The following is a 22,708-nucleotide window of genomic DNA, read 5'->3' on the forward strand; positions in this document are numbered from 1 at the left end:
CTCATGATGTGTGTCAAGTGAGTGTTCCTTCCACGACACTATGTACTTTTTCTTTGCACCTTCAATGTTCCTGGTTCTTCATCATGCAGTTCTTGTTGGCCGTTCTTTTCAGTGTACATGTCCCTCTCCATTTTCCGCATTATGGGGAGGTTTGTCCTGTTGTTTTAATTCTTCCTTGGTTCGATTGATCAGCTCTTCAGGCTTTGGTGTCTCATGCCATCTGTATCTTCGAGTTCAGTTGTTTGCCCTTGTTTGCCATATGATTTGAGTAGTGTCATTTGATGGCACTCATGCAGATTACAATCTTCTCTACCTAGTCATGTTCTATTTCAGTGGAGGTTCTTCAGATCAACACTTACTCTTCGATAGTGTTTGCAGCTATTTCATGCTTTAGTGGTGTTCTTCATGATCTTCTCTTGTTCCTATCTTTTTGGAACATTCTTGTTTGGAGGCTTCTTCAGTCCTTCACTTGCCTTTTCCATCTCTTTTTGGAGTAGAGTTTTTTTCCCATGTGGTTTTCTCTATTTCTCCGATTCATAGAGATTTGGTTGTGATTGGGTACCTCATCAAGCCTTGTTGCCAAGACCCAATTTTTTTTTTCTTGCTTCATGCATTTAGTTTTTTAGCTACTCCCTAAGTTCATCTAAAGGGGGGGTGTTAGAGTTATCTTGTATTAGCTAATAATTATTTATTTAATTATTAGTCTATTATACTCTACACTTAAGCTAAACTTAGGCATTTAATAATATTGTAGGTATTTAATAATTAGAATAATTATTAAATACTCTTTATCTCTTTAGGGTTGCACATCTTTAGGGTTTCTAATTCTCCTGTCATAAGGATTGTATTGTAACTTTATTTTTCAATTCCCTCTTTGAATGATAATCTTTTTTTCAGAGCCTTTATTATGTTTTTGTCTCCAATCTTCTCTTGTGACAAGTATTTTGCTAACAGGTGTTCTTGGGATCTCTGAAGTTGTATTTTCTCAACTTCTTCAATAATCAGATCAGAATAGCTCTGGAAGACCAGGAAAAGACCACTTTTACCTGCCCCTGGGGTACATATGCCTATTTAGTCCTCCCTTTTGGTTTATGTAATGCTCCTGCACCCTTTTAAAGGGCTGTCCTCAGTATATTTTCAGACATATCCCATGATTGTATGGAAATTTACGTGGATGGATTTACTACTTATGGGACTACATTTAAGGAGGCATTACAAAATATGACCAAAGTATTACAGCGGTGTGAAGATCACAATTTATCCCTAAACAATGAAAAATGTTTTATGATGATGCAAGAAGGAATAGTGTTGGAGCATCGTATTTCTCAATCAGGTATTCAAGTAGATCCAGCCAAAATTGAAGTAATACTTTCTCTTCCTTCCTCGATTAAACAAAAGGATGTAAGAAGTTTTCTAGGCCATGCAGGGTACTATAGGAGATTTATCAAGGACTTTAGTCAAATAGCAAGGCCATTGTATTCTCTATTGACAAAGGATGTTGAGTTTGAATGGACAGTTGCATGTGAAAAAGCATATTCTAAACTAAAAGGAGCCTTAACCCAGGCCCTTGTGCTTAAAGGACCTGATTGGTCAATTCCTTTTCACATTCATACAGATGCATCCAATTTCGCAATAGGAGCAGTTTTGGGGCAAAAGCGAGGAGTTTTGGAAAATGCAATTTATTTTACCAGTAAAAATTTGCAAGGACCAGAACTAAATTATATTATTACTGAAAAGGAAATGTTAGCTATCATCTATGCCCTCAATAAGTTCAGACACTATATAACTGGATATCAAATCTTTGTGCATACTGAGTATGCAACCATCAGGTACCTCATGAACAAAAGCTCCATTACAGGTAGATTGACAAGATGGTTGTTATTAATGCAAGAATTTGATATTACTATCATAGATAAACCAGGGAAAGCAAATGTAGTGGAAAATTTTCTATCAAGGATTCAAACACCATACAATTCTGAGGTCATTGATGATTCTTTTCCAAATGAGCATTTGTTTTCCATCACTTTGAATAGTCCATGGTATGCTAACATAGCTAACTACCTAGCAACTAACAAGATACCCCCACATTTCTCACCTAAATAAAAAAGATTGCTGGTAGAAAAGAGTTTCAACTTCTCATGGATAGCAGATTGCTTATTTTATACAGGGCCAGATCAAGTTATGAGGCGTTGTGTAAGGGAAGATGAGAAATATGATATACTTCACGCCTATCATGATGAGCCTTGTGGAGGTCACTTTGCAGCCAAAAGGACAACTCTCAAGATATTAACTATAGGGTACTATTGGCCAATCTTGCACAAGGATGCAGTTAAATACACCAGGAAATGTGACAGATGTCAAAGAATGGGAAGACCAACTCGGTCTGATGAAATGCCTCTACACCCTCAGGTGGTTGTTACACCATTTGACAAATGGGGCCTAGACTTTGTTGGGCCAATCGATCCATCATCAAATGGTCGATCCTATATTCTTGTTTGTACCGACTATGTCACTAAATGGGTAGAGGTCAAAGCCTTCAAGCATGCCAAAGATAATAAGGTAGCCGAATTTTTATATGAAAAAATCTTCACTTGGTATGGAGTTCCTAGAAAAATAGTAACAGATCAAGGGGCACAATTCATTTCCACTCTGATCACAACCCTGGTTAATGAATACAATGTCAAGCGTAGGAAATCCACTCCTTATCATCCTCAGGCTAATGGACAAGCAGAGATCACTAACAGGGAGCTTGAATCAATATTGACCACAACAGTAGCACTCAACCAAAAAGATTGGTCTAGCAGATTATTTGAAGTTGTATGGGCTTATAGAACCACCTGGAAAACTACAACAGGGTTTACACCATTTGAAATGGTATATGGGAAAAAAGCAATTATGCCTGTAGAATTTGAGCATAAAACTTTGAGAACAACTATTTCCTTAGATATGACTCTTTCTGTAGCACAAGAAGCAAGGCTCCTACAGCTTAATGTCTTAGATGAGATAAGAAATTACGGCCTACAACATACCGAATCTGTTCAAAACTAGCGCATGAAGTGGCATGATCACTATATCAAAGATAAATCATTCAAGCTGGGTGATTGGGCTCTTCTCTATGATTTGAGGCATAAAGATAATTTGGTAAAATTACAGACATGGTGGTTAGGACCTTATGAGATAGTTGAAACATTCTCTAATGGTGCTGTCAAATTATCTACAATAGATCATGTTAAGTTTAAATTATTAGTCAATGGTCATCGGGTGCACTTATACCATAAACCTCTTAGCAAAGATGACTTTCTACAACAGTTTTCCATTGCCAAGCATGTCGAGATTCCTGCAGCAACTAGCGACGTCTTTGCCATCACCACTCCATCTTAAAATCCTTGCTGCATGATCATAATAAATACTTCCACATCTGGAGGGATTACTTTTCTGCATAATAAATATTCCATTCCGTATTCACTCTTTCTTTCCTTTCACTCCATCCATTTCCGCCTCATTTTCCATGCATGGTGGCTCAATGTCTTCAAGCTGTAGTCATTGTCGCATGATGTCAGGTATGCTCATGTGTATTTATTTTTGTTGCATGTATATAATTAAACCATATTAACTATAATTATGATATTTTGCATACTGTCCTTTTTCAGTCCTCCTTCGCATGTGTGGACACTTGTCAAACCTTAGGTTGGGGGGGGGGGGGGGGGGGAGTACATTGATAATGACTCTAGCAGATAATTATGATGTCCTCTCGGATTGCATTTTATTTTTCAAATTTCTAGTTTGAGGTGATATCTTGTATTCTTCTTGTCTGTCTACTTAGAGCTATTTTTAGATTGTAGCTAGGTTTCGACCAAGTAAAGGCACATTGAGTATATTGTAGTGCAGAACTAAGTGCAGAAATTGGGCAGATTGATGCCACTATAGAGTTGAAAGTGTTATCACTGCAATGGGTGGTGCACCTGTTCATCATGAGCCAACAGTCCATGAAGTTCTTTTTCAGGACCAGGATTGTGAACCAATATTTCGTAACAATGGATGGCTGGATTATTTTTTGAAGCTGACAGAGTTTAATGAATAAATTGTGAGGGAATTTACCCACACATTTTCAAATGGAGAAGCTCAGGCAAAAGGTTTAAGAGTGGTGGTTATAGAGGAACATATGGCAGAGGTAACTGGGTTACCAATAGACAGGGAAAAGTACTCAGAATCCAAGGATGCACACAGTGCAAGAGCATAATTTACACGTCGGGGAGACCCCCCATTAGTATTAGATAGACAAGGAACTAGGCGAGAATCTCTTCCACCTGAATGGAAAGCAATAGCATTGTATGTTTTAAAGTATTTAGCCTATGAAGGAAGGTTCTCATGTCTACATTCCCATCACTTCAAGCTCCTAAGTCATCTACACCATGGAAGAAGGATGAATGTTCCAAGCCTATTGTACAACCTTCTTTCCATAAGTGCAACAGAGACCCAGAAAGGTAGGCCTCACTCTGTTTCTCATCATTGCCTAATTAATCTATTAGTTGAAATATCTTTGAGAGATGTCTCTCCAATGCTTTGGAATGAATTTGTTGAAATTAGAATGTTTAGGGTAGAGAACATGATTATAGAGGAGCCACTTCCATCTTAGAAACAAGAAAATTTGGAAAACCTTGAAAAACCTGGTTCTCCTCTTGAACCCTCATCCTCCATGATATCATCGGAACAAAATATTCCTGTAGAAGAGGAACCCTTACAAGAAGAAGCTACAACAGGGGTTCCTTCTCAAAGTCTAAGAAAAACTAGGGCTGCCACACGAAAGGAAAAGGGCAAAGAAAAACAGGTTGACATAGAACATAAGGAAGAGAAAAGTAAAAGTGAGAATTTACCCCCTCCTACGGCCAAGAAAAGAAAAGTTGTAAAACCAGTTTCTCCAGTAACCATTGAAGTAGTTGAAGAGTTGGCTACAGGAAGTAGTCCTGCAGCCGAAAAAAGGAAAATCTCAAAGAAGTAGTGGTAGGCTCTGTAAAAAGCTTAAAACCCAAGACCAATCAATAGAGCCAAATATTACCATCTTGATTGACTCCCCAGAACAAGAACAACAAATTCTACTTCACGATGATGTCCCTCCTTCTCCACCTAATGAACCCCAAAGGGAACAAGAAAAAGAGGAAGAACTACAAATTAATGGAGGAAGAACATGAACTGTAGCTTCAGGAAAGGGGGAAACTCCAAAATATTGAGCAACCTCAGAAAGAAGTAGGTTTTGAAAGGCTGGACAACTTAGCATCTGCTGTAGAACAGGTTATTGAAGCAGGGAGCAAAGTTGAAAAGAAGAAACCTAGGGCACCTATTCATAGGCCACCTACTTCCCTTACTAGTCATGCGGTGGGACTTGCTCTCTATGAGGACTGGAAATTGGAAAAGGTAAAAATGTAGATGATAATTGACTGGTAGAAGAAAATTATTGAACAAAAGGACGAGGAAATTGCTCATCTTAAAGCTAAGGTGGAAACAATAGCCACGATGGTACCACAACTAATGCAATGTCGAGCTCCTCCTCATGTTTACTCTCTGTATTTAAGAGAACACCACTTTAGTTTCCAGATGATGAGAATTGTCAGGGATTTAAGTCCCTCATTTTAAACACCAAAAGAATTCTACAATGCTTATCAGACATTTCCTACAACAATTAAAAATCTACTTTGTGAACTTTATGTACATAACTATGTTGTTCCTAATGATGTCGATTGGAACCCTCTCCTCTACATTGGAGACATCCAATTGAGAGCTCTTATATCATGGATGCATAATGAAATATCAAGGGGAGAGCAGTTTCAGGTACATCACAAGGAAGAACTTGAGCTTTCACTGCCCTTAAGGGTTGAATCAAGGGAACCTAGGCGACTTTATTTTGATTGGCAAAAGATTGTGTATGAGCCAGATTGTGAAAAGGATATCCTACCCTTAAGGGAAGAAGTGTATAAAGAATACAAACAAATGGCTCCAAGGGAAGGACAAGTAGCAATAGGACATATAGTCCAATGCTGGAATAACCTGATAGATGAGTTAAGGCAATCTGAGCCACACTGTGTGTAAAACTACCATGCAGCCTTAAACAAAGCACCCAAGTATATGCACTTGGGAAGAACAAAGGGATGATATTGGGCGCCTCTTAGTTTTCAGCCTCTAATCCTTCTATGGTCATTGATGGAATGCAGGGACAGTGATCCACCATACAATGAAGCAGCAAAACGTACCAGGTGGAAGAGATTGGAGAAAATGAAAGGATTCTACTGGAGCTTATCTGCGGGCAGTTTTGGATAGGTTACTCCAGGCAATTTTTGAATCAATGCAAGAATCCAAAATTTTCCTGTTGCTAGAGGATCAACAAGAAGTTAGGTTAGGGGGAGATGATGAGCCTAAATAATGGCTCTATTTTGATAGATTTTTGATATGATACTCCTTCCTAGGTTTTGTGATTAGATGACATTTGGATTATAATACTCTCCTAAGTTGATACCTTTTAAGTGTTTTTGAAACTAGTTTAACTTATACCTAAGGATGTTATATAATGGTTTTAAATAATCTATCTATGCAAATAGCTAAAATCAATTATAAATATGGTTTACATTATATCATGTTAGCATTAGTATATACACATGTTTGTTGTGCACATTAATATCATGATGCAGGGTCAACAAGGGTGAAGTAAAGACTAAATGGGGGTTTAAAGGAGTATCAAGTATATAACCGCAATGCAGACCTAGTCAGAGAAATGCAGTAATGATCGAAACCACTTGACCGGTTCTTCAGCAGACTGATTTATGAAAACATTTATAATTGTTCTTAGTGGAGCTTAGATCTAGGAAGAAAGTCATGCTATATTTTCTCAGTTGTAGGACAAATGTTGTTCTATTTTCCTATTTTCCTATGCTGACTTCTTCTTCTCTTGTTAATAAATCTCGTTCACCTATTTTGTAGGAATGTGGTTGACCAGTTAGAAGTTTGTTATAAGTTTTCTTATAAATAAAGGGATCTCTCTCCTCTCGGGGATAGTAGAGAACAACCATAATATTTGTAATATGTAGTCTTCTGGTATTTTATGTATTTTTCACAGTCAAGATGAAATAAAGAGATCAATATGATTTTGAATGCTTAAACAATTATAATATGAAGTTTTGGAGATACTCACTCAAGGGGACCCACTTGGTGAGTAATCCTTTGTATGTTCTAGTTAGTTTTCATACTTCTGTAGTAGTTGCTTCTGCAATTGTCTGTTCCTACAACCATTGGAAACAGTTCCTATGTTTGTTCCTACAACCACAACAACAGAGTAGTTTCTATTGCTTGCCAAAACTTTATCATTTAACAGTAGTTGTTTAAATTAATTTCCAGTTGTAAGATTAAGTATTAGTTCATTAAGATTCCGTGTGTTTACTTTAGATGAATTTCCTTTCCTGCAATAATATAGAATGGTTGCGATATGAACTTGGTGCACATACAATGCTGGCCCATTTCAAGTTTATGTCCCTAGTTGATAAATAAATGAGCCTTTGCCGTAGGAAAGTTAGCTATTCAAGGATATTCAATCTTTGAATTGTGTTTCATTACCTAGTTGCCATTCAAGTTGTGAGGACCAACAATTGGTAAATATAGGGAATAGTTCTTATGAGGTTGATACTAGTGATGTTATTTAATTTGTTAAAGTGTTATGAGTTGCAACTATTTGATTTGCAGTTGATTTAATGTTTTATACTCTTGCATGAGGTTAGCTTAAAATACAATGTCTTGACGATCTTATGGAACAAGGAGTCTAGTTGATAGTTAGTCTTTGAGTTTGGTATTATTTTTTGCTCTATCTCCCATTAGTTGGGACATACTATATAATCTTCTATTTTTTATTTAACTATATGGGAAAGGTCCTTAACCCCTCACTTCAACAACAACAAAAAACTATATTAATTGACCAAGAAAATATCATGTCTTTGATCTATGACAATTCTCATCCTTTTTGTGCATATAAACCATATATAAATTCTACAAGGCCACTAAAACCTCAGTTGATATATTTTTTAAGGTTGGTCTAAAGCTGGAATCTTCAACTTCACTTGTGATCATCACTCTTGTGCATTGAGAATAAGAGTCCTCTTTAGAAGAAAACTCTTGTTTTTTTAATGAGGGTGAAGTATCTTCATTAAAATTGAGTGTTTACAATCATTAAACTTGAGGGTGAAAGATCTTCTTAAATTATTGATCATGGATAAAAATATAGTGACAATTTTCTTTATTTTAAAATTGTCCCTTTATGACGTATGGATAACCACAAGTCAGATGAATTCAAATAAGGACCCAAGTACCATGTAAGGAAATCAAACTATACATTATCTAAGGTGGTTACAAGCTATTGAAAGCACTCAAATGCTAAAGACTAGCTAAAAATGGTCTTATTTTGATGATAACCCATTCTAACACACCAAAAATCCCATGTAAAAAACTCAATAACCATTTTTTATATTACAATAGGTAAGTTTAGATCTTGTGCGAAAAAATTTAAAAGAAATTTAAAATTATTTATTATTCAACAACAATACCTGATATTAGTTTCATTCCTAATATTATATCATCAAAGAATGTAATCTAGTTAGATTGAAAATTATAGTATCAAGTTTATCTTTTATGTGAATAGTAATAGAAAGTTCAATGACTCGACTATACTTTGACACTACCCTTTAGACAAACTTAACAATGAATAGAGGCCCAATATAACTGCTCACTTAGATCAATAGACTAAGGGAAATATGTTAGAATAAAGTGGAACCTGAAAAAATCTTATTTGATCAAATTTGCAATTGATGGTTGTTTGGCTTTATCTAGGTAGATCTAGAATAATGCCATACATTTCCAGGCTTCATTTTTAATCGACCTGAAGGTCTAGGAATCTTGACAAAATTAGTGGTTCTTTTTGAGGAAACTATGATGTATTTTGAAATTTGTAGACTAATTTATTAGATTCAACCTATAAGTAAATAATGAGAAATGCAACATGATATATTAAATTTTAATATTTCTTATTAAATACTATTTAGAAATAAAATTATACAGCCAATCAAAGTAATATATGAAGATCCTTTTGGGTATTGGATAAGTGGGTGGTGACTCTTACATAATTTATTTGGGGAGGTTAAGCTAGGTTATATATTGTCACTTTAAACATGATAACTACATATTTAGGCTTTTTGTGAAAATAGCATGAGGGGGATTTGGTATTTTACCACTCCACTTTCTACACTTGCTTAAAAATACATAACTAAAATAAGGTAACATATATCTGAATAATTCATACACAATTGTGATTGATGGCTTATTTTAATTGTAAGTGAAATATTCAACAATTCAATAAACATGGAATAAAATTTTATAAGTTTGAATATAAATTCTTATATTAGAGGTGGGTTAGCAATGCTTAATTTACCCTAAGCTTGGTAGTTTTCATTTAACTTGAACAAAATAAGGTAATAGTGATATGACTTAATCATACATTTTTTGGGATTCCTTGCTAGTTTATCTTGGTGGAAAGTTACATCACCCATATAACACAATTTACTTTTGAACAATATAAGGTAAATAAAAAGGAACATACTAAAAAATAATTGGTCTTGTGGGCTTCCACATAAAGTTTCTAATTTCTAAGATTGGACAAAGATACAATATTTAAATAAAATATAAATAGAAAGATAACTTCTTGGAAATAAATTCCCTCATGAAAATATGTGATGTTCATCACCAAAATAAATATTTGAAATACAAAAAATTATTTAAATAAATCTTCTTGTAGATTGAAATCATCCTTTATCTAAAAATAACCTAAAATTACATTCACCTTATATTTATAAATTTTTTTTGTTAGTCAACACTCTAAATTTACATAACATACAAACTAACTTAATAGATGAACATCATATCCATTACCGATCAAAGCTATATAACATGCAATTAAATTTCAACCTTGAGGCAACTTAATATATTAGTTAATTGATTTTTTAAATTGAAGTAATAACAAAACTTCTAATACATATAAAAGTTGAAATATGGAAAAAATAAAAAAATGCAATAGTTAAATAATCAATAATAATTTTATGTCTTATTCATGCATAAAAATCATAAAGATAAAAAAATATAAAAAAAGTCAACAATTAAATAGTCAACAATAATATTATAAGCAAGCCCTCAAGATAAGATCAAGCTATTGAAAAAAATGGATGATGGTCACACATTGACTCCCTAGAAACACAATCACATGGATGGAGGGAAGCTCATGCACATGAAGGTGATTTTACAAGAAAGCCTTCATAAATGAATAAATAAATGAAAGATTTTAATAACGAAAGCCAAAGCAACCTATGGGACTCAAGAATAGCACATAATCCTCCAACAATAGAAGTACGCCAGACTCTTGGAAAATATGGACGATGATCATAGGTTTTATTCCCTAGAATTCCCCATGCATGGTTGGAGGCAGTTCATGAAAGGGGAATAGCTATCTAGTTCCTACAATGCTTCATACATTACAATGATGCTTTGGTACATCCTAGAGGCTAGATAGCCGTTTGCCCATGAGATATTGATTTCGCCATTTAAAAAAAATAAAATATAATAATTTTATAAGAAGGAAAAAAAAAATGAAAAATATTTTGAATTCTTCAAAGTGGGAGATTGTGAAAGGAAGTTACCAAATTAAGCAAAGAAGCATTTCCCCAACTGCAAGTCCCATAATCGCATTTCTCAGGCGGCCACCAGTCTAAAGTGGCGCATATAAAATCAGCATCCGTCTCAGCTATGGCGGCGTCTCCATTGATAAACACAGAAGCACTTGTACTTGTACTCATACTCAGCCGCTGGAAGAATATGTTCCAGCAGGCCCAAATCCATAAGCAACACAAACCCATCGATATTTATTATTCTTGTGGTGCAAAGAAATCAGTACTGGTAAAGTGGAAGTGGGTGGAATTCAGAGCAGATATGAAAAGATCAATCTTTGGTAATGAGGTGGTTCGATTCTCAGACTTATCTGCTCATCTCACATTGACATGGACATCAAAAGGAATTGCAAGTTTGAATTTTTCGATGGATTGGAAAAAAAAAGACTTCTTTATTTGAGAAATCATGGTGGTTGTGATACCCGGTCTTACAGGAAAACCAAGGTGAATAAGCAAGGAGTGAAATTATGAAAACAAATGATTTGTTTTTGCAGAAACAGAGAATGTAAATGGTGGGCAAAGATCGGTATGGATGAAGAATACAAGTGCGGTAAGAGAGCAGGTCGCATGCTTTATTTGAAATTTTCTTCTCTTGGGCGTTTCCTAAGGGCATTGACGTGCTGTTTGAAATTTAATAGTATTAATACCAAAATGATTAGGTTTTAAAAAATTATTAGTTAAATAGCATTGTATCTAAATACAATATTTTATTGTTGTTTCAAATCTTATCCGAATTAAAAGTTGAGGGGATATTGACCATGGTTTAAGAATATTATAGAGGTAGGTTTTGCCATTTGTTTTAGATGTTTTTTATTCTATTTTTAAGTATGTGGTTTGGTTTTTGGTCTTTGTTTTATTATGTTTTTATCAAATATATGGGGAAACAAAAACAAAGGGTCATTTAAAAAAAATAAAAGTTAGATTATAAACCAGTCATGTATAGAACATAGAAGTCTAGATTAATAGTAATAACAAACTAACAATAAAGAGAGAGAACTAAAAACAGCAACAAAAGAACCAACAATTAACTAACAAGAGAACTTGCCAAGTCATGAAGGCTTGACATAGCCTCTCGTTCTTCTAATTGTTAGACACGCACATGCGCACACACACACACATATGGGGGGGGGTGCCGATGGGAGTAGGGGGATCAATACATGCCCAAATTTAACTTCAAATCCAATTCATCATTAGTGGCATTTTTTGATCTTAATTTAACATTAAACCAACCAACCAAATGACAAGCATAAAGACACATCCATAAAAGAGAACACCAGATATATGTCGAAAGCCAAAATGGAAAAACCATAGTGAGAATGGTTGCTTGGATCTACTATCCAAATCCAACTCACAAAGAAACATATAACTTACAAATGTTTATGGGCACCAACCCACTAGAGACACTAATCCCCTTACAACGAATTTGCAAGCACCAACCTACAAGAGACTCTAATCCCTTTATACAAGAACTGAGCACCAAATAGGCTAATGAGACCTCAACCTCAATTATCAATGTGAGATACAAAACATGAATTACATAGACCCTCCAAACTCAAACTGCATCATCAGTGAGATTAGCTTTGCTACCAAACCCCTTCGTAGTGTGTATAAGATTTGCAACATAACTCATACACTTTGTTACATGGTACATATTTTCAACTTCTCCACCACACTCTCTCAATAGATACTAAGGAAAAAAACATGATCAACAATATATATGCATCACAAGGTTAATTATATTCACATGTCATCCTAGAACACAATTAGAGTATCTACGAGTCAACCATAAACAAAATCCTAAAGCCAAATGTGTTGTCAGCTCAGTCCTAAAGCCCACACATTATACCAACAATGGCAACATGTTATGCATTACCTAACACAAACTCAAATGGTTCCATACTTTCTCCAAACGCTTCGTCACACATTACAATTCTCTAATGCATGAACATCCAAAACACTTGTAAAATCAACTAGCTAACACTATGAACACTTTGTCATCTCTAATATTTTTTTCACTTGACCAAAACCTCTAAAACTTTATACTAACATACTTCATGTCCAACCCTACTTTACTTCCAAACTACAAGCCATAACTCTCAACTGTGGTAGAATGTGGAGCCATAAACCATTATTGGTGCAAATAGGTGCACATGTACTATCTTTAAGCAACATGCCTCAAAAAAATACCATAGATACTTTAGACCTTGACAAATATTCTAGACAATCCGTAACAATTGATATTGGAACATTATGGTAACATTAAGTGAGTATCCAACAATACATGACTCTGCCCTTCACTATTCTCAAATACTTTGTCATAACTCAAACTCTATGATGTCAATGACAATACTAGTAGCACCTTTTATTTGAACCTTTGAAATGAATGGAAACACCATGCCCAACATTAATATCATGTGCAACTTTGCATTTAAAAAACTTGACTCTTAATTGAAATTTTTCATCACAACTTTCTCATTTTTTGAGTTGGCTTTGTTACCCTTTTGTCAAAACATGAAGTTTTTTGCATTAAAATTGAGGCTTTCTTTCCTCAAATTAATCATATCATTGTTCCAATCCCCCAACTTCCTTAAATTTATTTTTATTTCATGCATGATTTATTGAAGGATATCTATTTTCTTCCTATATATGTAGTAAATTGTATAAGGTGCACACTAATTTTTGTTCACTTCCTTAACCTCCCCTCTTTTTAGGTTGATCAATTTTAATAAGGGGTTTGAGTCTTTTGTATTTTATTCTTTTCATACTTCTTTGATAGATTTTCTAAATTTATCTTTTTATTTGATGGCCTCATTGTTGACTATTTGCCACCTTTGGTCTAGATTTGCATACTTAGGTTCTTAGCAGTAGCACCAATAATTTTTGGGCATTTTAGTATTTGTAGTTTTCTTTGAACGCTCTAAGTTAGATTTATCAAGGATTTTTTCTTCTTAAAAACCAATAACATTTGGGCTTAAATTAATACCATCATCACTTTATTTAGAATTTTCTTGTTTAGAGTTCTTTGGTTCATAGAAATTATTCTCATTCCCATTAGACACAACCACATTCACTTTATCTAACATGGGTTTTGATTTTGAACTATGTTTTATGTTCAAGATTCTTAAGGTCTTATGTTCCCTTTAGGGTTATTACAGGAAACAACTTCCTTCCCTTTTTAACAATTTTCTCATTAGTTTCTTGATCCTCCTAGGAAAGGGTTTTTTCTTATTGACAAGGGGGGCTTTATTCTTCATGGTTGGCTTCCCAAACTTCCCATAGCCATATAAATTAGATTGTTTGATCTAGGGTGAGGTAGTTATTAGAATCCTTTTTGAGATTTGGAGTAGGGCTATTGGTCACATGCAAGTGCTAGCCATCCATTCCAGGGATATTGGTAAGACAATGGTGGTATAATAAGAAAATGTGCCCCCAATGCAATGGAATGATGACTTTCTTAAAAATGACCTCTTTCATAGAGCTCTCTAACAAGGTGTCTATGTAGGCCTCCATATTATGTAGGCCTTTCATGGATAGATCTATACTACTAGTGTTTTCTATGGTTTCTTTTTTTTTTAATTGGAAGTCATTTACTGATATATAATTAAAAACACAGTTTAGTTACATGATAATGATCAAGGTGGTAACTAAAATTATGCCCATTCTAGGTTGTCCCAAATAAGACAAAATAAATTATACCATTCCATTGAAATATATATAATCATATCAGAGTTTGATATAGTATTAACCTACTACATTTAACAAGTACTAGCCAAAATTAAATAGTAAATAAAAAATGTTAAGTCATTCATCATCATTGTCATACTGGTGTTTATCATCATTTCCTTCTTCTTGTCCTCCATCCTCTTCTTTATTGAATTTTTTTTTGCCTTTATCTTTGTCCTCCTTTGGCTTAGTCCTTCTTATCTGAAAAGAGTCAAAGGGCCATCCAAGATGATGAGAGATCCTCTCCCAGTTGGAGTTGTCAAAATTTTGGTGGGTCATTTTGTAATCTCTAATTGCTTCATCCCTTCTTAGTCAATACACATGCTCTTTATAATATACATTTTGGAAGTCAAGGTTCTCCTCTAAAAACCTCTTGTCTATCTTCCTAAGATCATGTGGACAAAAAATTGCTTCTTTGATGCCCTCTTTGTAGCTTGGGGTGCCTTCCTCCATTATCTTGATAAACCTATCATTTGGAAGTTTCAATGTGAAAGCAACCTATTCCAAAATCAAGAGAATAATGAGTCTATAGGTAGACTTAATAGGGACCCTCTGCTTTCACTAATACATGTTCTTATTTATTTTGTTCCACAAAAACTAAAGGATGTTAGTAGACAAACCAAGCCAAAAGACATTATATTTCTTACTTAACCCTGGAACAAAATCCATCAGAGCTTCAGACTAGAAAACTTCATTACTGATGTTCCAATCACTAATGTTACCAATGAAAAGAGACCAAACAACATTAGCATAATGAAATTGAAAAAAGATATGAAAGAAATCTTCCACGTCACCACAAAAAAGACATATAACAAAGGTATTACTCATAATAAGATTTTGAACCAACAATTGCCACTTAAAACAATTAGACAAACATGCTTCAAGTGTTCTTTTCCATAGTTCATGACATTTTTAATTTCTAGATCTTATTGGTATGGATAAATATATCATGAGTTTGAGTGAGATACTTATAAACATTTAGCATTAAGATTAAGAAGAGGGATATTGTCGACCCATTTTATCCTAGAAATGTAATCAGAATCAGAAACATATATGATTGGTCTTTTCAAATTAGAAAGTGATCTACAAATAACAAAGTGAGTTCACTTATTTTTGTCAAATAAGAAATATTCTAACTTGAATTTTTCCCAACTCTTCAAATTGTGAATAAATCACAAGTTATCCAAGGTAGTTAACCCTACAATGTTCCACTTTCTAGTTGAACAACCTTGGAGTAGAGCAAGTAATTTACCATTATGCTCTATATTACACCACGTCGATCTATACCTGACAATTTCCCCTTTTAAGTAATTAATAGCTTCAATCTACAAGAGATTCCATTTACACAATTAACATGCCCTCCATATGTTATAAAACACATTGGATCCTAATGGGGTAGCATTATGTTTACCAAATAGGTTATTGTGCATATGTAAACCTTTCCATTTCTTGGTCCCCTTGAATGAGGCCTATGGAATGTTTCTTCTTATTAGCACCTTTCATGGTTCATGTTGGCCTCTGGTATTCTGGTGATGCTCCAATGAATATTGATAGTTCCTGATGCTTGTAGACTCTTAGGAGTTGTCATTGATGGCAACCCAGTCTATTGACTTGATCCAGTATGAAATTTTGGTTAACCAGATGTTTTGAATATAGTACTTATGAACTAAGACTATCAGCACAACTCAGTATACAGTTTTATGATTTCCGGTGAAGTAGTTTTAATTTCGGTGATCGACGACTAATTGGTTGGGTATATGAAGAAGATTATCATGCCAATCCACCCTCTAGTATTGATTCCTATGCCTATTTGAAGGTTCGATGCCCGGTAAAATAGTAAAACAAAGTACTCTTTATTTTTTATGGTGTAACGTGTGACCGGATTCTTTATGTTAATCTCAGTGATTGGAAATGTGTATGGAGTGATATGTGAGACCTATAGGAAGCACGTGCTCATGTAGTTTGGGTCCAACATATGGTTCGGAAATAAATCTAAGCCGACTTGCAGCTACACGTTTCATTTTTTATATTTGGTGAAGCCAACTTGTGGGAGATTAATTTTGACTATCCAGATATATAAGACCGTTTGGGTTAATGGATTAGGTGTCAGGAATAATATATGTGGTGTTTTTGGAGCGATTGAGAATAGTTTCTCACTCTGAATTGTGTTGATCTAGTAGAGAATAACATAGCAGTTTATTAGAACAGTGCAGTGGATCACTTTGTGCCTAACCGAAACTGATAGTTGGCATAGTCAGATGTTATTTTCTAGTTCTCTACTTATTTTGTAATCTCGTGTAAGGAAGTGAGACTTCCTCTGGGGTTGTAGCCTTGTTTTTGTAACTTGAGTAGTGAGCTCTAGGAAGTGTGCTTGAATGCAAGTGTGTTCCCCTTATGTAATATTGTTTTGCTACTGGCCATAATGGAATAATATTGTGGGTTCAAATCCCACTATGGTTTTTCTCATTTGGGTTTCCACATAAAAATATTGGTGTTATGGTTGCATGGTTACTTGTTTTGTGTTTCTACACTTTATTTTCTTTGTTGTTCATCCGATGGTTGAAGAATTAGATTAACAAATTCAAAATTTGTAGAACATTGATTCACTCCCCCTCTCAGTGTTCATTGATTCCAACAATTGGTATCAGAGCCTAGTTCCTCCGAGGAAGCCTAACCACTTGAGGAAGGTCCGGGAGATTGAATCAATGGATTCCGGTTTGCAGAGACAACTTTGTGTGGCTCTTGAAGATCTTGATGCAACAAGAAATGAAATAATTCCTTGAAGAGAAACTTGAATTCAACTGAAGACTTCATTAATGATTTGAAAGATCAAGTGAACAATTCAAGAGACAAGAGGAAAGAGCTGATGGACAAACTGAAAGAAAAAGAAGAACAAAGCATGTAAAATCAGGACAACTCTGATGAATATGAGAAGCTTGCTAGAGAGAATGTTGTATTGAAGAATGAGATGCAATCCATAGTAATGAAGCTGACTAAGGAGATTGAAGATTGAAAGAAGAATGAAGAAAGTCTGACTCAATTATTGAAAGACAAATTAGATCAATGTTTCAGGCTTACCTATGAGAATGATCAGTTGAAGCTGGAGTTGATACTATAGTGTCGTAAATTGTACACCTTTGCTAGGGTGGTACAATTTCACACTTAGGTTAGCAACCGCCTTAGTGTGTCTTGCATCTTGTATTTCTCATTTCCTTTTAAGAATTTAATTAATTAATTAAATTAAATCTAAAGTCATGTTTCATCACTTTACATGTTATAAAGTTGGGCCCTTTACCCTAAGTGTACCCCTTTCCATTTTATTCCTCCAATAAGTCATTTAATCACAAACCCTAATTATGTCCTATTTTGATCTTTTAGGCCCGATCTCGTATATAAAAAAAGCTTGGAATCAATTGTAACTAGGGGGTTTTCTCTAATATTATCATATCTAACGATCCTGAAAATGTGGTAAAAAGTTGGTCGGACCATGGCAGAAATGCACATGGTCTTCGGCTTTTTTCCTGAAATTTCAGGAGCATACTCCTATGATATAATAATGCTTAACCCTAAAATATTGGCCAGAAATTCAAATCCTAGGTTGGCCTAAGCATGAAATTAAGATCTAGGGTTTCATACTTAAGAGCTCTCTTTCTTCATTTGAAGGGGTCTTCTTCTAAGAATCTAAGAGCAGGTTTTTGGAGCATAAAGAGCCTTATTTGCAGCGAAAGAGTAGATCTTTGAAGTCTTCAAAAACATTCAACATTCATCCAACAAACATTCCTCAAGCATCATTTCATCAATTGGGGGCTTTTGGAGATATAGAAGAACAATAGGAGATCACCGACTGATGATTGGCTTGTACCTCTCCCTTGGGGCTGGGTATGGTTTCATGTTGTTTTCATGTCTTTGTATAAGATTAATTTTGATTCATATTCATGATTTAGATCACTTTGCATCATGGATTTAGAGAATTTACTTTGTCAATTATAAGCAATTAGGGTTTACTCTTTAGGGTTGCTCTAGATTGTTTGCTTTCATTTTAGGATCTTGCACACAGACAAGGTTCTTGCACACAAACAAGGTTCTTGCACACACACATTTTCAGTACATTATCGACTATTTGTGGAGGTGGAAATCACCAAAATAGGGATTTGACTAAGGCAAAACCCTATATAGCCACCCAAAATCCTTTTTTGCAGCTTTAGGTGTAGGTTCAAATTTGAGCATCGCTGGAAGTTTCGGGACCGGAGGAGCACACAAAGACAATTTTTGGGTGCATATTTCATTAGATACCCTAAGGACAGGGGCATGACGCCCTAATCCTGCCCCAAGAATAGGGGCGGCATGCCCTAGTCCTGCCCTCTGTCATCAGGATCTGGCAGGACGGATTCTTGCAGGCTTCAAGCTCCATCCTGTCGGTTACAGCTCCAGACTTGCAGAATCAGGATAGTGGCGTGGCACCCTGGTCCCATACATTTTTTCTTAGATTTGAGACACAGGTGCACCTCTGATTTTGCCTCCTAATCTGTACTTTTCAACAATATATTAGTTGTCCTCTGATCTGCATTTCTAGATTAGGGTTTGCTTGCTTACTTGCATCCTAGGTTAGATTGCATTTTTGAATCATTCCTCTCTCTCATTTACAAAAAAGGAATAAAAAAACTAAGAGGTGATCCTCACCTGCTCTTTCATATTTTGTGAGTGTGTATGAGAGTGGGATTAGGGGTTCCATACTTAGTCTCACTTTTTCCCCTACAAATATTTGGTGAACCTGACGTGAATCCAATTGCATTTTCATTACATTGGATTGTTAGATATAGATTTGGTATCTTTTCATTTTTCTTTATAAACATAAAATAAAAATAAAAAAAGTGAAAAAATTCAAGAAAAGAAAAAAAAAGTGATTTCCCTTTATTTGCTTGCATTGTGTGTTTAAATTTTATTTCAATTCTTATTTAAAAATGTCATATTTTTATTTGTAAGATGTTCATTACTTTTATGATGTATGCAATTTTTTTGATTATTAGTTTAGTAAGGATGAATATGATGAAGCTCTAGATGATTTTTTGAACCCTAAGCCTTCTAAACCCTCATTTTGCCAAAAAAGCTAATCAACCTTGTTACAATGCCATTTCGTGGTGATGAGAAAGATAAGTTGAATGATTCCTATCATGGGTACATTCCTATCAACTCCTCCACTAAATATAATGACATGGCTTACCTTCACAATTCCCTTTATGAGGTTATGTCTCCTTTTGAGTCCAAAGATAAGCCTTTCAATCACTATGATCATGCTTTATTGGATGATGTCCTTGATGACTTTATGTCTTTGCCTAAACCTTCAAACAAGAATAATGCATCTAAAATGTTAATCAATATGATCAATGTGAATGAACATAGAAAACCTCTTTTTGTATTCCAATGTGCTTATCCTTCTCCAACTTCACCTCTTCCTAATCAACCTCTTTTTACGGTTCAGGGTGGATATAGTCATGATTCCTTCAGAACTCCAAACAAACCCATCATTACAGTTCAAGGAAGGAATCCCACTAAGAGTCCTTATAGCTATGCTAAACAACTAACTAAGGAGAGTTATAATGTAGTTTACCATACCTATAATACAAGAAACAATAGGCAACCTAATTTTCCTCTGGTTATTCCAACTTCTCTTCCTAATCCTCAACCTATTCTTCCTCAAGTGCCTCGCATTTCACAAACCCTTGGTAAGGACTTTGACCTAATTGAACAACTTAAAGCTACTCTTGCCAAGATATCCCTCTAGGATTTGATTCAAACTTCTTCAACTCATCACAAAATGCTACAAGATGCATTGAAAACATTAAATGTCCCACCTGTAGTGACATCTAATAATATGGCTTCCTTGATCAATTCTATCATAGCACCTAAGGCTCAAATTGTATTTACACAAGATGAGCTACCCTCTAGTGAAATTCAATAAAAATATGATCATTTGATGATTGTGGTTATTATAAATGATAGTGCAATAAAGCGAACACTAGTGGATAACGGTTCTGGCCTTAATGTTTGTAGCATTAACTTGTTGCATAAGATCAATGTTGATACATCTCTATTTAAGCTCGATTCTCTTACTATCTGAGGCTTTGACAATGTTGCTAAATATTCATTAGGTACCATTACCTTGCCTATTAAGGTAGGTCCTTTTATTTTACCCATGCCTATCCATGTCATGTCTGGAGAATTGACATATAACTTGTTGCTAGGGCGACCTTGGATTCATAGCATGCAAGTTGTCCCCTCTACAATGCATAGGCAAAGTAAACTCATTTACAACAATAAAACATATACCTTGCTAGGTGACACAAGTCTCCAGGCTTGTCTACAAACATCAAGTTCTAAATCCTCTTCAATTGGTTCTTCCCCAATTGTCTTAGCTAATTCCTCTAAAGCTTCTACTCCTACTAATGTGACCACTTCATTAAACTTATCTCCTACATCCAAATTGATTCCCAATACTTCCTCAAGTGAACCTAAGATTCTTGAGAGAGAATATTCTCAGCTTGATTCTACTACTGAGAACACCTTTTCTCCTGAGAAGGTTCTTGCAAAAGATGATTGGGTATCCCTTTATTTCAATCCTACTTTCATAGGGGAATACAAAATTCCCCCTAAGGAACCTAAGGTGCAATATGATTTGTCTGGGCCATTGAGTAATAACTTTGTGGCGGCTTCCTAAACTTCATCTCCCATTTCTGACCCAGAGGACTTTGACCCTTCACTTTATGAAAATCCTCCTTATTCTGCAGAAATGGCTAATCTTTATGGTAGTGGTTTTCACATCCTAGCTAGATGCAGATATAATGGTAATGGATGTAGTGCTGAAGAACAAGGGATCAAGGTTCCCTTGGAAAACACCTTCTGCGATATGACATTTAGGCTTGGTTATGATCCTTTTAAGTGTACTAAAGCCTCTAAGAGATCATTTATTAGTGTTAATGTCATTTCCACTTCTCTTTCAATAAAATGTCCAAAGTATATTGACTGTGACTCTTCTAGTGTCCTCACTTTGGATATTTTTCCTAATGATGATTCCTTAGCTGAATTCTTAGGAGATTATGACAACCTTCCTTGTTATCACCATAACTGTGGCTTTTCCTATTGTCTAAATGCGGAAGCTTACTTTGGGAAAGAAAGAAATAACGATGAGATAGTTAAATAATTTCCTTAGTTAAAAGACCCTCCTCAATAAAGCAATCTCCTAATAAGTGACACTATTGATATCAAGATAGATCCTTATGTTGAAGATAAAATCATTAAGATAGGGAAATGCCTTGACGAAGAAGAGAAAAAATAATATTCTGAGTTATTACTTGAATTTCTTGAAATATTTGCTTGGATATACTCTGATATGCCTGGCATAGATCCTAAGATTGTCACTCATAACACTGTCCTAATTCTTGATGCTAAACCCGTAAAGCAAAAGATTCAAAAGATTCACCCTAAAGTGGCATTACTTGTTAAAGATGAGATTGAAAAGTTGTTGGATGTTGGATTCATCCGTCCTATCGATTATTCCACATGGATTTCAAACATTGTGGTTGTGGTTGTGGCTAAGTCTGATAATAAGATTAGGATGTGTACAGAATTATGTGATCTAAACAAAGCCTCTTTAAAAGATGATTTCCCTCTCTTGAATATCAAGATGATAGTGGATTCCATAGCAGGTCATGCCTTATTATCCTTCATGGACGGTTTCTCTAGATATAATCAAATCTTCATTAATCCTCAAGATCAATACAAAAATTCTTTCACCACCCCTTGGGGCATGTTTTGTTGGGTTATGATGCCTTTTGGATTGAAAAATGTCGGTGCAACCTATCAGCGTGCTATGACTCTCATCTTTCATGACTATATGCACAAGACCTTAGAAGATTACGTTGATGATATCTTAGCTAAATATGTTCTTCGTATAGATCATGTGAAGATCCTTCGCCAAATATTTGAGAGAATTCATAAGTATAACATGTGCTTGAATCCCTAAAAGTGTGTGTTTGGTGTGGATACTGGAAAACTATTAGGGTTCATAATTTCATATCGTGGCATTCAGGTGGATACAAAGAAAATAGATGCTATTGTTAACATGCCACCTCCTAAGAATGTCTCCCAACTAAAAAGTTTGCAGGGAAAGATCCAAGCTATTCGTAGGTTTGTTTCTCAACTTGTGGATTGTACCTTTCCTTTTACTCAATTGCTTAAAAATA

The 22,708-nt window shown here is 35.0% G+C and overlaps 1 protein-coding gene across 1 annotated transcript in view; it reads right to left on the bottom strand.

The window, feature by feature from the left end:
- The window catches only part of LOC131079949 (heparanase-like protein 3), a 46,723-nt gene extending 35,789 nt beyond the window's left edge, over positions 1-10,934 (bottom strand). Inside the window, exon 1 of the mRNA XM_058017987.2 lies at positions 10,719-10,934. Coding sequence (XP_057873970.2) covers positions 10,719-10,934 — 216 coding nt within the window. The remainder of the gene's footprint in view (positions 1-10,718) is intronic.
- Between the last annotated feature and the right edge of the window lie 11,774 nt (positions 10,935-22,708).

Source organism: Cryptomeria japonica, chromosome 10, assembly GCF_030272615.1.
Source record: "Cryptomeria japonica chromosome 10, Sugi_1.0, whole genome shotgun sequence".
NCBI lineage: Eukaryota > Viridiplantae > Streptophyta > Pinopsida > Cupressales > Cupressaceae > Cryptomeria > Cryptomeria japonica.